General features: G+C 33.8%; 1 protein-coding gene across 1 annotated transcript in view; it reads left to right on the forward strand.

Annotated features, from left to right (window-relative positions):
- The window catches only part of Hacd1 (3-hydroxyacyl-CoA dehydratase 1), a 29,939-nt gene extending 12,712 nt beyond the window's left edge, over positions 1-17,227 (forward strand). The window contains exons 5-7 of the mRNA XM_078023353.1: positions 2,910-3,031; positions 7,228-7,406; positions 8,657-17,227. Coding sequence (XP_077879479.1) covers positions 2,910-3,031; positions 7,228-7,406; positions 8,657-8,739 — 384 coding nt within the window. The 3' untranslated portion in view covers positions 8,740-17,227. The remainder of the gene's footprint in view (positions 1-2,909; positions 3,032-7,227; positions 7,407-8,656) is intronic.
- The last annotated feature ends 1,633 nt before the right edge of the window (positions 17,228-18,860 follow it).

Here is an 18,860-nt window from a genome sequence, read left to right on the forward strand (position 1 = left end):
CTAAAATATTAACATTTGCATATTTCAGAAAGCAGAATATTTAGGCAAAAAAGAATTGGATTTAAATTCAAGTATCATTCTATGTTGTTTTCGTGCTGTGATAGACTGACTTTGAAAAATAAACAAGCAAATTATTGACATTTTTACCCATAATATACTCTTCTCTGATGTTTATAGTGGCTTTTAAAATTAACATCTTCTGTCAGATACCTAAGTGAAAATTTTCTATTGAAGTTTTTTTTTCTATTAAAGTGATTCTCTTTGATTATATAATTGAAGTTGTCAGTATAAACAGTTTATTTTTCCTCAGTTAGCATTAGTATTCTTGCACAGTCAAAAAGTAAATGTAGTGGGTCTGAACAAATGGAAAAGACTAAATTAAAAATGAGGTTGTTTTTAAAAAAAATAATCAAAGGGTACAAAATCTTAATTAAACAAGAGGAATAAGTTCAAGAGATCTGTTGCACAATATGGGAAATGTAGTTAATTAAAAGGTATTTCTAACAACAGTAGGTTTTCAGTGTCCTCACCACATATAAATGCCAAATATATGAAGGAGTACACTTGTTAATTAGCTTGCTTTAGCCATTCCATAACGTCTACGTATTTTAAAACACCATGTTTTACAGTGTAAATATATGCAATTTTTTAAAAAATCTATTTTTAGTTGTAGAGGGACATAGTATCTTTTAACTTTTATTTATCTTTATGTGGAGCTAAGGATCAAACTCAGTACCTCACACGTGCTAGGCTAGCGCTCTACCACTGAGCTACAGCCCCAGCCCAAATACGTGCCATTTTAACTTGTCAATTAAAGCATAATCTTTAAAAAGGTAGGGTCTAAACACTTGGAGAAAATATTATTTATGGAAGCATGAAAAGAGACAGACTTAATTACTGAGTCTAATTAATGGCTTAAGTCTTTTTAGATAAAACAAATACCAGGCTGATGCTGTCAAGACACTGGGCTTTTTAAACCTACTACGGAAACATTTCCCTGCTCGACCCCTCTGACCTTCTTGACAGCCCTGGTAGCCGACTGTCTACTTGAGGACAGATCTCTGGCCTCCTTTCCATTCTGCAGATGCCTTTCTAGTCTCCTCTGTGCTTTGAGACTGACACCTAACCTCCTCTCCATTTCCTCTTAGCCTCCCTGGCCGCCTGTCTGCGTGGGGACAGATCTCTGACCTTACGCCCTTTTACTACTCCACACTTTTAGCCCTCTTGACTGGTGTCTTTCACTCCACTTTCTGGATCCACCCAGTCTCTAACCACTGACCGCAGTACCCATAGCTGTGAGCATGGGCTACAGGGAGAGGCAGGCAGCCTTTTCGTTGATTCGGATTGCTTCCCAATTTAAAAGCAGGAATACAACATTATTAGAATAAAAGACAGCCTAGACTCTCTCTTCCAGGCCACAGAGGATCTGAAGAATGAGGGAGTAGAAAGACAAAGATAGGAAAGCCAACATGCACTAGAGAGAGAAGGAATTAAAGTGATGCTGCTATGGAGTGGCAAGTTCCAAAGAGGAAAAAAAAAAGGATCCTTCCTTTTATTTAGAGAATCTGCCCCTTAATATTACTTTTTCTTTTTGTCTCATAATAGTTTTCCATTGGCACCTATCAGCCACTTCTTAATTAATCCAACATTTATTGAACACATTTGGTACACTTAGCAGAGTTCTTATTTCTGGATTTACAAAAATAAATAAGGTAATACAAGCTGTCAAGGTACTGGCTATTGGGAAGTGGGGGGGGCACAGTTCAACAAGCATTGACTCATGGAATAGGTACTAACTGCAGCTGTTCAATGCCTGACACTGTGGGATATGGCTGTTATAACACAAATATAGTTCCCATCTCAGTGAGCCCCCAAATTAAGAGAGAGGCTAAGTAAGTGGTAACACAAATGCTTATTTAATTATATTAGTGTTAAGTGCTTTAAAATTAGCCAGAAGAAATTTTAATACAGATTGGCATGTGTTATATACAAATACAAACAAGATACTGTGAGCACAAGGAAGGTGAGCAAGTAACTGCTCAGGTGCGAGGAGAGACTTAGGAAAGTTTTCCAGAGGGTAGTATAATCTTTTAGCTGATGAGGAAAGATTTTCTATGGGAAACATTCTAATCAGATGGAATAATGTGTAAAGACCCAAATATTCAGAGTATATTCTGGAAATTACACAAAGTTTAGTGTTACCACAATGAGAAGCAGATGGGAAGATTGCATGATTGTAGATGAAGCTGAACAGGTTTCTGAGCTCAGATTGTAAGGGACCCTAGATATTATGCTTAAGGTTATAGGATTTATCCCTTTACCCCATTTAGCAACAGGGGAGCAGTGAAGCTTTTAAATCATTAAGATTTAGCTGACTTTTTTGTTTGTTTGCTTTGTTTTGTTTTTAAGAGAAAATTTTCATCCATGAGGAAAATAGAGGATAAACTATTTAGGAGATGGTTGCAGTAGTCTGCATAAGAAATGATAAGGTGCTGAATTAACATAGTGGTAATCAGGACAAAGACCCGGGGGCAGATTACAGAGTTAGTATCACAGTAGAATATGTGTGATGTTATGATTGGATGACTAATAGAATATTGGAGAGTCCGATTGTTGCCATTCTGCTTTCAAGGAGATGATGGTTGAAGTTACTGGCTGGAGTGAAGGATGAGGGAGAAAAATCAGTAAATAGTTGACCATTCCTGTGAGTAGGAAGTACTTAACTTCCATGTTAATAGCTAATTATACGATGGTAACTGCCTTAAATTTTCTGTGTTGCATTTGCCTACCCCCCAAGTCCATTTTAATAAAAAAAACCACAATAAATAATCAAAATAATTAAGATGCATCTCATTTTTGAAAAGTAAGTTCAGGGTTGAACGACACTGGATTTCTCTGTACTTCTGCAGATCCAGAATGAGGAGAGTGTGGTGCTTTTTCTGGTGTCGTGGACGGTGACTGAGATCACTCGCTATTCCTTCTACACATTCAGTCTTCTCGACCACTTGCCATACTTCATTAAATGGGCCAGGTGGCGATGTCTTGCAGTTTAGCTTTTCACCATCCTGTGCATGCTTTTTGTGTGCTGAGCTAACACTGGAGAATTAAAATTTGTGTTGCAGCTCACGATGCCAGAATGCGGTTGTTCTAGTTATTAGCAGTGTTATAACTTGTATTCTAGAAGCTTAATTTAATGATCAGAGGTGAATCATGTTAATATGCATTTTGTGTGAAATTGAAAGAAGATAAATCCTTAAGTAATCTCAGAACTAGTCATTTATTTTTCTTTGAGAGTATGATATGTACTTTTGGAATTACATTAAAGCTGTACTAAATATGTGGTATTTTATCTGATTGATTTAAATCATTTTAATATTCAATCTGACATCCACAATTTTTAATGTCTTATATAACAGTACCTGTTTTTTTTCTTTTGTTCTAAATAGTGGAGACAGACATTTACTTGAAATTTGTATTATTTAGAATGTGAACCAAAGTTATATTTTAGGAGTTCCAAATATATCTATCCTAAACTAATAGTTCTAAAAACAAAGATATAGCTAATTATCTTTAAAAAGATGATTTTTTTTAGGGGGGGGGCTACTTGGGGATTGAACCCAGGGTTGCTCTACCACTGAGCCACATCTCCATTCCTTTTTATATTTGAATCAAAGTCTCACTAAGTTACTAATACTAGCCTCAAAACTTGTGATACTCCTTTCTCAGCCTCCCCAGTCACTGGGATTACAGGTGTGTACCACCACACCCAGCTCCTGTTCTTTTTGAATTCTTTGGGCAACTAATATTTTACAAAGATATTTAGAAACAAAACTGCTCTTTGAAGAACAAGTCACAAACCAGTATAGATTTGTCCATTCCATTCTTTTTGTTGTGTGTATAGCAGCAATAACATAATAACAGCTGGTATATGCTGGCTGCACGCCTGATGTGCAGCTATGAACCAAACACAACCAGAGGTGTCTTCTCATGAAGAAGACAAAAAGTTAAAAAACTAATAGGTTCGTGATAAGTCAGGAGGTGATAAGTGCAAGATGTACTCCCATCTCTGAGTATGACAGGGGTAAAAATATTTTCATTTTTAAATTAATTTGTTGAACTATAAAAGTAATGTTTTCATTGTAAAAAGCTCAGAAGTATACAGAATAAACATGCTCAGTTCCTACCCAGCCCACAGGCTGCCTTTAGAAGGAAAAACCAGAATTACCCAGACTTTCTTAGAAAAAAAATATGAAAACACAGGTGTTAGTTTTCAAAACATAAGTAGGGTGATACTATACTTGGTTTTTGTTTATATCTTGGAGCTCTTTTTTTTTTTTAAATCAGTACAGGTAAATTTTGATCTCTTTCTTTAATATTCTAATGAACCAATTCTCATTCTAAGTGAACCAGTTCTCTAAACAATTTAGATTGTTTCCAGTCTTCTGATAGTATAAGTAATGCTTTGACAACCTATATCCAATACTATATTTCTGTTATTTAAAAAAAAAAACTGTAATATTTGTTAGTTTCAGACTGGTTTTAGATCCCCATAAGAGCCTAACACTTTTTCTTAATTGATTACTCTTTTTTTTTAATAGCTCCTGTATTATACATGTTCAAATATAATAAATTAGAATATATAAATTTAAAAAAAGGAAATAACTTTAAAATCCCTCTATACAAGGATGACCACTGATCTGATCAAGGATTATGTTCTGTTATATTGTCTCTCAGACTTTTAAAAATATTATTTTTTAGACATTTGTGATTTATCACTTTACATATAATAAAATTCTTTAAGATTATATTTTTAGCTTAAATATATTGTCTGTCACAAGAAGGTTACTCTACCATTTATAGATGTCTGGTTGATTTTATCAGTGTCCTACATAAAAATATATCCACTTTTAATGATTGAACCTTTTACAGGGTTGGCAGTTTTGAATGTAGTTGGACTTAGAATGCATATCAATACCATTTTGCATGATAGTCTTTGGGATCCCTGGTGTCTTTAAAAATATTAACTCATGGCATAGTCTCTTTTCATTGGCTATATTTACGAAATTTGTTTGAAGAAGGTGACAATGAACCTTGTACATTTTCCTCAGGTCATGCACATTCGTCTTTGATGGTTTGTCTCTGTGCCTTTTGCAATGCATTTGCATGTCTTGCTTTTCTAGAAAAGACAAAACTGCCACTGTGTGCCTAAATTTTCTGTTTAGAAAAGAATGTGTCTGTTGCCTTAATGTTAAAAAAGATGCAATGTAAAATCTTTCATCTTTGAAATGCATGAGCTATTATAATCCTTGTCATTTAATCACAATCATAATTACATTTCCTGTCCAAAAAAAATCTTAAAAATCTCCACTGTCTGAATATATTTCAACCTCTTTCAGTAATCTAAAATAATAATAGTTCTTAAGTTCAAATGTGGAAGCTATTGTTCTCAAATAAAACTTCACTTTAAAAATTGCTTCCTATTTGGCCTATAGACATAATTTAAATGTATTTTGATTCTGCTTATGTGTCAAGGGTGTTCTTGGAAAACTTCACAGAATAGATGATTGCACAGTGGGTTATGTTTTCAAATTCCCTTCCATTTTAATTTCAAAAGTGCATTCCCTCTAAACTATTTGAGGTGACAATTGGGAATCTTCAGTGTTTAATATCTTTCTGAATGTGAATAGTTAATTCTCCTGTAAGTCTACCCTCAGAACTTAGTGACATGTAATTATTTTTTAAAGTACAAGTAGAATCAGAAGTTGTATTAGACATTTTCACTGTCTTTAAGGCTTTAAAGAAATGTACTCTAGGAGTGATTTTTTTTTCTATTAAAAAACAGTGTTACCCAAAAAGTCATTTGAGAGCCACGTAAAATAAAAAACAATCAGTTTGGGTTTTTTTTTTTCCTTGTGAAAAGAATATAAAATTTTCAGTTACATAATTTTGTTAACTTGAGATAGAAAAATATTGATTTAAATATTGCACAGATAACTACACAAGACTAGTAAGAAAGCAGGGTTAAAACCAAGGAGAGGATAAATGGGTAGAGGAAAGGGAATCTTTTTTCTTTCACCATAAATTCATTTTGGCAAATAATTGTGTTGTTCTCTCGCATCTCTTATCCTCATATATTTGTGGTCCAGGGGAATCAGGTGATTTTTAAGTTGTCTCCACGCTCTTCAACCCATCAAATTTAACTTCTATAAATATTTCCAAATGCCAGCAGTGATTAAATAAGACACAGATTGACTTGATTTCTTTTTCCATCAACATTTTGACCTAACTTTTCGATGGTAACTTCTGTATAATGAATACTTTCTTTAGTGTGGAAGTGTCATTGTCTTGGAACCCCTAGGCTCTTTCTGTGTGAGACCAGGAGAAAACAGGGTGTTCCCCTCGTAAACAAGGCCTGGCCCTCTCTGGGCTAGAGACCTTGCCAGGGGACAGATGAACTAGTGGTGATTTTGGAGTATGAATAGAAATTTCCAGTTCTATTTTTAAGCAAAAGAACTGTGTATTTCTTTGAATAGTAATTTGTCTTCTTTTATTCTGAGAGCATTTTGAGACAACACACTCCTTAGTAGTTAACTGATGCCTTATGTAGAATTATTAGTTCTATAGTAGTAATTAGTTTTCTAAATACCTTTTAAAGATAACTGCTGTGGACATTTTAAGGTTTAGATACACTAGGATCAAAACCAGCGTTTTTAACCACTGAACATTTGATCACTAAATAACCAGCCGTGGGGGGCAAAAAAGCAGTCCCTTATGATCCCATGCACCAAAGAAAACACCTTTACAATAATTAAAAGACTGAATAGTGAGCCACAGGGGAGCACACCTGTCATCCTAACTACCCAGTTGGTGGAGGCCAGCTGGGCCATTAAGCACAGGAGTTTGAGACCAAGCAGGGCAACATAGCATGATCCTGTCTCAAAAAAAAAACCCCAAAATTTTTAAAGTATAAAACTATTTCAATAGAGTGAAGTAAGTTCTCTTCTTATTTTACTAAGAAGATCTAGCTATTTAGAATGAAAACTGCCATTAGAAAAAAAGGATGATAGTTAATGAGCAAATGATTAAAGCAGAAAAATGGACCTACTAATGTGAAGTTATCGTAGGAGAATCTCAATGTTTAAACGCATTCATTTTGAAAGTATCATGTTATAAAATCCAATAATTATTCCAGGAAAATAGTTCTCTGAGGTTTTTTCCTTTCTCCAGGTATAATTTTTTTATCATCTTATACCCTGTTGGAGTTGCTGGTGAACTTCTTACAATATATGCTGCCCTGCCGTACGTGAAGAAAACGGGAATGTTTTCAATAAGACTTCCTAACAAATACAATGTCTCTTTTGACTACTATTATTTTCTTCTCATAACCATGGCCTCATATATACCACGTAAGTATATATTTATTAGTACTTGTGTTTAACACGTGCTATGCAGAATTTTAGAAAGGTGTCATAATAACCTAATGACTGCTCAAAATACATTAAAATTGCTCAGTACCATGTTTGTTTATAATTTAGAATAATTGAAGGGGGAATGACTTTTTAACTGGCTATGAAGAAAAAGGTAAGTAAATTAATACACAGTATTTGCTTTTTCAGAATCAGTTAAAAATAGATGTGCTTTGTACAATAAATTTTTCTAAAGAAAAATCATTTGAAAAGTATGCTGTTTGTAAACATTTGTAATGATGTACCTGAATCTAAACATTCTATTCAAGAAAATTTAAGATCATTTGTATCTGTTCATTAAGCATACTTGGAAAAATCATCTAGGAGTACTTTTTTAGTCTTATTTGTGTTGCTCTGTATACTAGAAAACAGTAAATATTTCTTTAAATATTTTCAATAATTCAGCCTCTTTACTAGCCTCTCATTATGTTTCAGTAGTTGAAATAAATTGGTGAGACTTTAAACATCTTATTTAAATAGTAATAAGATCTATTTTTAGATCAGATTTTGATAGTCACTAGCAGGAAATAGAAGAGAAAAAAATAAGGTTGTTATGTACCCTTTCTCAGTGAAATGATAGACTGATGTAAGTGCAGGGAGAGAGGAAATTTTCATCTATAGAATATCACTTAAAGGGTTGTGCATAAAACTTGGACAACACCTTGAGTGCTCCACCTTTGAAGTTTTTCCAAAATCAGAAGGTACTTAATGGTCAGAATGTTGTCTTCCAGCATTTCACCTGATTCTGTATCCGATTTTTCCATGCAAGCCAGTTCAGGAGGGCTGAGGAAGGTGTTCCTGCACTGTTACCCCCTTGCTTTCCCCAGTATCCAGTTAATGGTAATATGGCTTGAGCAGCAGCAGAGCCTGCATGACATTTCAAAGTGTTACTGAATTCTAAATTCAGACTTGGCCCTCCTGATCATTAAGAAGGTGTATTTCTCAAGATGTTTAAGTTTGCTAAACGCAAAACAAACAAAAACATTCTTAAAAGTTTATTGCATTAAAATGTTTAGACCTGTAGTGCATAGACCTCTGTTAGTACTTTTGCCTAGAGCTTCATAAATGTTAGGGGGTTAGCAATGATAAACAGCATGCTTTATTCCAAACACTGCCACATTTAACAGGTTTCAGGCATAAACAATTTAAAGCAATAGCTTATCTTTCTTTGTTTTCTTTTTTCAATTAAGTGTTTCCACAACTCTATTTTCATATGTTACGTCAAAGAAGAAAGGTGCTTCATGGAGAGGTGATTGTAGAAAAGGATGATTAAATGATCCCTACAAACAAGGTGCTTTTCCAGAATAACCAGGATTACTTGAGTCCAACTTTTAATAACAAGAATAAAGAACTTCATGAAATATCATGCAATGTATTATTGTTTCTTAAAATATAACCTGAGACTAATGGTGTTTGCCAATATTTGTCTTCATATTGTGCCAAGTCTATTGTTTTAGAAAAAACTGTATAGTTATTATGAGCTCCTGGGTAGATGTTGATCATTTAGAAAATAACTAGGTGTATTACCTGGGGGCAGGGGGCTTTTTACTTTACTTTTTTTTTTTTGCAACTTATGCTCAATGCTTTTAAAATCAATCTCTACAGATTAGTTTAATGATATAACGTTAAGATACCTACAGTGACATTTGTGTGGTATTTATAAATGAAGGTAGATACAAAATTATAGTAACTTATTAAGAATATATTGGAACTCATGATCTATTTTTTCAAGTTATGAGTAAGGATTTGTGATTAATAACAATATTTTCAATTGGGAACATCATTTACTATGGTAAGAATTTTGATGTAACAGTGTAAAAATCAAAAATATTCAAGTGGATATCAGAGTTTGATAATTTCTTTTTTTGCAATGTTGGGGATAGAACTGGGGGCCTCATACATGCTGAGCAAGTGCTCTACCACTGAGCTACATCCCCAGCCCTGGGAAATAGTCTTTGAAAATATTTCTAGGCCATTCAGATTGCTTATTAAGCATTTTTTAATTTGAATGAACCTTTAAAAGACTTTTTCAACTAGAAGGATTTTAAGAGGTTAGGAAAAAGTAAGTATATACTTTGTCCCCATGGTAGGAAAAAATTACAATGTCTGATCATGATGTGCTCAGATCTCTGATTGAGAAAGTCTGCTTTATCCCATGGAATTATTTTATAAAAATCATGTTCTGATGATCCCTGGTGGTACTTACATGATTCAGTTACCAATTATGACCTGAAACAGACTCACTTTATTTTGAGTTCCATTGAATAGCATAAAGTCTTGTAATAAAGCTCTTGTCTTCGTGTTTAATGAAAAGATACATTGAGCATACCTCTCTACTGTTTCACTTCTTAAGTAGGTCCTTTGAAAGTTTCCCTCATATTATGGTATGCAGATTTACTGACCCAAGTTTAGAGGAAATAAATACATCTCTAAAAGAAAAGGAACTTTTTACATACTGTGGATATCTAGATATGGTTTTAGCTTTAATATTCTATATTGTTTACATTTACAATCCACATGTAACATTACACTTCTCAAAATAGCTTGATTGTGTGTTACTGTCTCCTTAACAATTTTTTTTTTCATGTAGAGTTTGGAGTTCAGAATAGTTTTGCAAACTTATTTTAAATAACTTGATTTTTCAAAGGTGCTATTTCTTTTGTTACATTACATTTTAATGTTTCCTCTGCAGCTGAATGTGATGAGTAGTACATACTAGTTTACTAAGTCTCAACACGCTACTGTTCATTCTGGTCTTATACTGCTTGATGAGTTTTCATCTTCAATTTTTATATGGAAGAATTTTTCATTTTCCCCCATTTAGTAACATAGCTTAAGAGATTCATGTATTCATTTTATGAAAAGCGCTTGTCTTGTGAAAAATATTTTAAGTCAGACTCCTAAAATTTATACTGATTCATCTGTAGTCCCCAAACAATTATAATACATTTCCCCCTTAAGTTGTGGAATATCTTGAAGGAGGAATTGTGATTAACTAATAAAAGTGAAAATTCATGAAACCATTTGCTGACCTATGTTAATATTCTTAAAACATATCTGAACTTTAGATTTAGTTGGTTATCTTCTCTATTCAGCCAATTCTAAACTGTCATTTGTGTAGAAGATAAAATGCTAAATGGTAGTTGGATTTTAAAAAGAAAAAGTATTTGAAATTCCTTTGCATTGTTTCCTATGATGGCATGTCCTTTTGAATTTCTCCCAGTCTTCACAACTTTCAATCATCAAGTCAGGGCTTGAATCAAATAGAATTTGAATTCAATTTTCTGTAGACTGTGGCATTTGGAAAACATGTCAAAAAATTTTGATACTAGCAACTTTCAATTGTATTTGGTGATGGTATTTGCTAAAATTCTGGTTGTTTTTTAGTTTTTCATAGCTTACAGCTTGATATATTGTATCATGCAATTTTTGAAATGTTCTAATGTTTTAATTTGATATTAATAGAGTGCATCCCTGATCTTTTAACCTACAAAAAAGCATGCCAAAATAAATGTAAGAAAATCACTTCAACCAAAAATCTTTCTTTGTTACTTGGCATCTATAGATTTTAAAAGCTTTTTTTTTGGTTTGTTTTTTGTTTTTTAAAATTTTATTTATTTTAGTTGTTTACAAATCTTTATTTTTTATTTATATATGGTGCTGAGAATTGAACCCAGTGCCTCACACATTCAAGGCTCTACCAGTGAGCCACAACCCCAGCCCTTTTTTTTTTTTTTTTTGCATGCTTAGACTTTTAATCATCTTTTTGGTATCTCATGGTTTCTAGTGATACATCGCAAGCAATATAAAATCTTTCAATAATCCTTCCCCCACACACAAATATTTATTTTGTGCCTACTCTATGCCAGCTACCTTTGTAGGGAATTAACATCTTCCTCCGATCTTCTCTCCTCTACCCTACACAGTAAACCTTTATATAATTACCAGGTTACATTAGTTAGCAAATCATATTGCAAAATAATTATTAATGCTTTTAACAAAATATAATGTGTTGATAGTATGAGGTGATGGGGTTCTTATTACATGTGTATCTGGATAACACTAAACACTATTCTGGCTTAGAACCACTTTCAAATCAACTTAAAATCAATTAAAAATTATGAGACTGAGAAATTATTAAGGGATCGTGGAAGGAAAAAAAACTATAAAAAGCAACATCTGAAAATTTCTTCAAATAAATATGCAACACTTATAGACATTTCTCTTTCATATTCATATAGATTTGGATCACACAGAGTGGAGAGAAAAAAGCAACACAGCTTTGTAGTTTCTAGTATGAAGGCATTGAATTGAATGAAAAATTCAGTTCATACTTTAGTCTAAATTTATAAGATATTTAAGTAGACATAAGTAATTCCTGTAGATGTGAAGCTTAAAAAGTATATTTTAAAGATCTTAGATTTTTAGTGTTTCAGTTACAAGGGTTTTTTTTTTTGTTTTTGTTCACTTTTTGTTTTGAAATAATTTTAAACGAAAGAAAGTTGCAAAAATAGTAGAGCCTTTATGAAGTGAACTTTGCTTGAATTCCCCCACCACTTTACACGTTTGCTGTAGCATTCTCTCATTCTCTTTCCAAACTATGTTTTGAACCATTCGAGAGCAAGTTGAAAACATAATCCCCAGTTTTTTTAGTGTGTATTTTCTAAGAACAAAGACATTAGCTGACTTTGATGTTGTAGAATTTAAAAAAAAATATTTTGGTTTCAGAGTAATACCTAGGTAATAAAAAATATTTTAGTTATAGATGGACACAATAGCTTTGTTTTATTTATTTATTTTTTTATGTGATGCTGAAGATTGAACCCAGTGCCTCACATGTGTGAGGTAAGTGCTCAGCTACTGAGCTACAACCCCAGCCCCAATTCCTAGGTATTTTAATATTAGAAAGTTTTTGTTCTAATTTATAGGAGTTTGTTTGTGAAGTAGGACATGAGGATATTTTTTAAACTAGATTAGTATGTCTGTGCTCAGATACATGAAGATCAATATCTGTTTTTTAGTGCTTAAAAAGCACTAAATTCTTTATACATACACAGTTTCCAGGCATATTATTAACTCTACCTTTATATTGACTTTTATGCCACTAGATTAGACTGTGATTAATTAATGTACTTTGGTTTTGCTTAAAAATTTTTAACTACAACATTTGGTTCTACGTTGCTGTATACTCTTACCATGTTATTCTGTCTTGCTGAAATTATATACAATGCAAGATTGAGATTGCTGTAAAAATTCTTTTATTTCTTGTTTCATGATATTGAATTACTCTTTATTTTTTAAGCAATTTATACAATTCAAATATTTGAAATAATTTTTAAAACCACTCAACACTCTGTGGCTTCACTTTGAGGATAATGATTATAGAAAAGTGGTTTTCAGATCATCACTTTTATAAGAGTCATCTGAGAACCCCAGCGTCCTTCCCTTAAAGATTTTAGACCAATGACTGAGGCTGAGAAATCCACATTTTTTAGCAACTTACTTGGCACCTGTTGCAGGCAGTTTGGTTGTCTTACCCTTAAGAAACAGCAACAGAGAAAGGTCAAGGGCAGGAGAGATGATGTCTTCCTAATGCCATCGTCAGTGTACCTAATAGAATTGAAAAGAGTCAGTATTTCTATAGTCATTCCTTTTTGTTTCTTATCAAAACAAGCTCTATAGTTTTATACGTATAAAAAATAAGAAACGTGATATTTACATCCTATGAAGTAAGATATTTTTTTAGGTGCCCTTTCAGTATATTTTATGCCCATACAGCTTATCACATTCACTTAAGCATAAGAGAGAGAACGATAGTAAATTCCAGCCAGCTTTTATATTGTACTGGATTTAATAATAACATGAAATAATGGACATTATTATGAAGTTCTGTTAACAGATTTTTGTATAGGGCTACTGTTAATTGAATAGAACTTCCAGTACTTTTTTAAAAATAAGCCTTCCCCAAGAGACACACATCTTAGAAGAATGTATTCAAGATTGTGGGAATTGTATATGCTTCTGTTTGGGGGAAATATTCATGACAAAGTAATGATTTGTTTTCCTGGATGATTTTAAATTTAATCACATGTTGATTAAAATAGATTTGTGGCTAAATTAATGTGTTCAGGATCTGGTTTTATTGAGTTAAACTTTAACTGAAGTTTATTAAAACCCTTAGAACAGAAATTAATCTGAAGAATGAGGAAGTGGAAATATTAATTTACGCTAAGTCTCAGGAAGAGAAAATGTCAGTTTTCAGCTCAAAGAGCATGCATTTTGGGACATCAACCTTTCTCAATGCCACAACTTTATTACTTGTATATGAAGCATTAGTTTCCAAATCTGGCATTTTTCAATTCCAAAATTAACGTATCAGATATTTTATAGAGAAACTGAATTCAAGGCATTAAAAGTAATTTACATCTTTCATGAAAATTTAAAATTTCAGAACGTTCCCAATTTCAGATTAGGTTTTATTGCAGTAGAGGTGATACTGTCTGTAGTAAGTTGTATAAAATACAGTAACAGGTTGGTAGCAAAAGGTAGATATGAACGTAGCTTTTTCTTTGCTATTTTTAAACTTTTCATATTTTTAATTTTGTACTGTAATTATACATAGTGGGATGCATTGTTACATGCACACAATTTTTGTACATGTACATAACAACAATATAATATGGTCAGTATTTTTCCCCAGGATCTCTCCTTTCTCACCTCTCCTCTCTCCTCCTGATCCGTTTCCTCTACTGGTCTTCCATTTTCATGAGGTCTCACTCCTGCCATCTTTCTTTTCCCTTTTCCTCTCTAGCTTTACGTTTGAGAGAAAACATAACAACCCCTAACTTTCTGAATTTGCTGATGTTCCCTAACATAATGAGCAAGATGTGGGGGCACATTTCTGTAATTCCACCAACTTGGGAGGCTAAGGCAGGAGGATCACAGGTTTAAGGTCAGCCTTGGCAACATAGTGAGACCCTGTCTTAAATAAATAAAATTTAAAAAGTCTGGGGATGTAGTTCAGTGGTAAAGTGCCTCAGGTTCAATCCCCAGTACTGGGGGAAAAATACATACATATATATGAATTAGGGTAGGGGGTGTAGCCTAGTGGTAGAGTACATGTAATACTGGGTTTGATCCCCAACTCCATCCACCCCTCAAAAAAAGTATATGGCTATATTTCTTGGGAAACACTAACAAAATTTTAAAACCATAAACTATCTTAGGATGTTGATATTAGGTTTGGATGGCAGGTTTTTAAAAATTTTCTCATTAACCATGCTTAGTCCTAGAATGGGGATGTACTGAGGTTTGGGAGTGAAACTTGTGTAAGATTCAGGAAGAAGTACTCGACTGTTTTAAGCCTCCAAGTCCCTCATCTGTAAAGTGGGGAAGGCAGTTGTCTGAGGAGCAAGCAGGACCCATCTATAAATATGGATCACAGAGGTTGGCCGACATAAGTACCCAATAAGTATGAGTTGTTATTAAGGACATTGTTGCTTTTAATGATTTTATAACAACTTTTATCAGGTGAGATTTCTTAAATCATATCAAACCCATTTCTTGGGAAGAATTAAGCATCAGTTATGGAGGATGGTTTTGCTTACAGGTTTTTGTGCTGTATTTCCTACTTCCATTAATTTGAAGTATTGCCTATTTTTAACTATTTTCCATATCTTTGTTTTTGTTTTTGGAACCCAGGGGCCCTTTTTAATATTTTATTTAGAGACAGGGTGTCCTGAGTTGCATAGGGCCTTGCTAAATTGCTGAGGCTGGGCAGGATGCAGTGGTGCATACCTCTAATCCCAGCAGCTCAGGAGGCTGAGGTAGGAGGATCATGAGTTCAAAGCCAACCTCAGCAAAAGCGAGGCTGCTAAGCAACTCAGTGAGACTTTGTTTCTAAGTAAAATACAAAATAGAGCCGAGGATGTGGCTCAGTGGTTGAGTGCCCTGAGTTCAATACCTAGTACAAAAAAAAAAAAAAAATTGTTGAGGCTGGCTTTGAACTCAAGATTCCCCTGCCTCATCCTCCCAAGCTTCTGGAATTACAGACATGCACCACCAAGCCCAGGTCTTTTCCTTTTCTTGAATTACAAGTCTCTAGCTTTATTTAGTAGAATAGTGGAAAGGATCTACCTATAAGTTGGTCTCGTTTTGTATATATATGTTATCTGCTGGTCATGATTTTCACTGTTTTTCAAATGAGAGTTTTACATCGTGGCTCCCCTGGGAGGGAAGAGGGGCCTTTGCTCCACTGACAGGAGTCCCAGGAATGGAGTGTGTGACTGCTCTTTACAATAGGAGACCCTTTTATGTGTCTGTATATTGTTAATAATTTGTGTGTATGGTATTAATTGAAGAATATTAAAGTTTTATAGGTTTCTCAAATGAGAAGTTCATTAATCAGAATATGTTGAAATAATCTTGTTCAGAACTGCTTCATTAATTTACCATCATTAACAATAAGATGATTTTCTGAAATACTTAAGCTTATTGTCTAAAGGCCCTATTAGGTGCGGTGGGCACATCTGTGATTCCAGCTGCTCGGGAGGCTGAGGCAGGAGGATTGCAAGTTCAAGGCTATCCCGGCGATTTAGGGAGACCTTATCTCAAAATGAAAAATAAAAAGGGCTGGCCGTGTTGCTCAATGGTAAAGCACCCCTGGGTTCACTCCCCAGTACCAAACAAAACAACAAAGACCCCATTTTAAAAAAGTAGATGTAAATCCCTTTCATCCTTGATGGTATGTACAATATAGATTTCAAATTACCATTTTTGCCCCTAATCTGAAACACCAGATGATTAAATTGGTTAGAACAAAGTCAAATGGTCTGACTGTTGTGGTTATATGCTTGAAAGTTCCCTGGTTTTAGTGGGAACATTGGAGCTTCTATTGGCTGTCAGAAAAAACAAAATTCAAATGATGAATGACAGAGTTGAGTGTTGCTCTTTAATTCTTTTCTTCATCCTAATTCTTAGGGCATTAATAACTCTTTCATCTCTTTCTCTTCACCCACATACTTATGTGGAAACACACTCACACAGGTGGTTAAATAAATGTGATTAATCTATGCATACTTTATGATTTTACTATTTTGCTCACAGTGTCTTGGAGGTTAATGTACGTACGTATGTGTAATTACATGCAGTTGAAGAATATTAAAGTACGTATTTCTCCATTGATAGGCATTTTTGCTTATGGTTTATTGGTAGGTACCCAAAAAATAGCCATGTGTTATAAAATGGTGGTGATAGAGTCATATCAATATAACTTTGATCTGACCACTGAAATACATTATTACTAAACCATCTATTATTTAAATCGTTTTAAAATAAAATGAGATATATATTATTACAAATAAACATTTTGACACTGAATCAGTGTCAAGTTCACTAACAGGCAAAGTATCTCATCACTTTGTACAGGTGGATATGTGTGTGTGTGTGTGTGTGTGTGTGTGTGTGTAAGTGTGTGTAAGTTACACATGACAGTAAAATGGATTTTGACATATTATACATACATGGAGTCTAATTTCCCATTCTTCTGGTTGTATGTGATGTGGAGTTACACTGGTAGAACACATATTTTAAGTTCTGATAGGCGCTGCTAAACTATACTCCAAAAAAGATGTATCAGTTCAAACCTACAAGCAAGGCATGGGAATACATTTCTTCATAGTACACTAACCAATGTAAATGTTTTCATTATTTTCCAATCTGTATTTATCTGATTATTAAAATTGAACAAATTTTAATGTTTATTGGTTATTTGTGTTTTTTTCTTTTTTTCTTTTTGTTTTTTGTGATTTGTTCACCCACAATGTCTACCTACTGTTCTCTTGGAATCTCAAGTCTTTTTAAGTGGTTTACAGGTGCATCTGTAAGTTGTGTGTGTGCATTCTTTGTCATGTGTTTTCTGTCTGGTGCTCAAATACAGCTTTGTTTATGATGCCTTTTGTTTTAGAGGGCATTCAAGATTTTGTGTACAGAATTTTCCGTCTTTCCCCCGATTTTATGTTTTGCTTATGAAGACTTAGACAATGCAAAATCACAAGTACACTTTCTTCTATTGTATTCTTTTATGTCTGGTGTAATTTTCTTTCATTTGAATTTTTGAGTGTTTGTTGTGTAAGGCAGGGATCTGCTTTTATTTCTGCCTCCAGAGATCTCACATTATTCTAACAGCATTCATGGAACATGTTCTGTCTTCTCCCACCTGAAGGAAATGCTGTGCATTGTATATTTCAGGTCATTTTTTCATATCAAGGTTATGTAGATGTCCAATCACTATTATGGGAGAAGGAAAGATATTCTCTATATGTTTTAGAAAAATCTTCACAGGGGCATACAGCATTGTAATCTGGAACTATCAATATGGTAAAAACTTTTTAATGTTTTAAATTTGATTTCCTTATATTTAAAACTATGTATAAAAATGTGTTCTTAAGGGCAAAAAAATAAAGACGGGGGGACAGAATAGTGCATATAAGATGTTTTGTTTAAAAACTGGAAGGGAAAAAAACATATACACACTTTTACATATAATGTGTACATATATTTAGAGATATACATGTAAGTGTGTCTGTGTATACATGTAGAAACGTAGACTCCTAAAAAAAATGATAGTTATTAATCCTCCGGGGTTGGGGGATTGGGAGAGGAATTGACCAGGCATGGAAAAAAAAATCAAGAAGAGACTTCTCACTATTAACACCATTTTAAATTTCCTAGTTTTGAACCATGTGAACATATTGAATTTTTTTAAGAGGGAGTGGTCAGTAATCAAATGCAGCAAGAAGTTCACTGTGGCAAGAACAGAAAGATGCGTATTATGTTTGTCAGTGTTTGATTCAGTTGCAGACTCGACCAGAACAGGTTCTTGGGAGTGTTCGTGACAGAAGCAGGACTGCAGGCAATGAACTGAAATACGAGTGGGGAATTATTTATATAGACTGAATTAAGAAATCACCCCAAACTTTGTAGCTTAAAACAACCTGCTTTTTACGATCTCTCGACATCCTCCTGCCAAATTGAATTGGCCAGTTGGGAAGGTGTTCTTGCTCCAAGTGATTGCAGAGGAGGCTTCAATTCCTGGGGACTCAGTTGGGCTAGAACCATCATGGTGACTTGAATGCATGGCTGGCATTTAATGCTGTCATCTGGGGGTTCAGCTAGGACTTGCTACTGATTACCTGTACATGACTTTTGTGTGGCGTGAGCTTCTGCAGAGTGGGTGGGTTCTGAGAGACTGTATCCCAAGAGGAAGAGGTAACTTCCCTTACAAATATTTGTGCCCTTAATCAAATTATGATATGTGCATGTGTAAATATGGCATGATGAATCCAATTATTATGTATAATTATAAGTCACTAATAAACGTATTTTGAAAAAAAT

The sequence above is a fragment of the Ictidomys tridecemlineatus genome, chromosome 10, assembly GCF_052094955.1.
Source record: "Ictidomys tridecemlineatus isolate mIctTri1 chromosome 10, mIctTri1.hap1, whole genome shotgun sequence".
NCBI classification, from domain to species: domain Eukaryota; kingdom Metazoa; phylum Chordata; class Mammalia; order Rodentia; family Sciuridae; genus Ictidomys; species Ictidomys tridecemlineatus.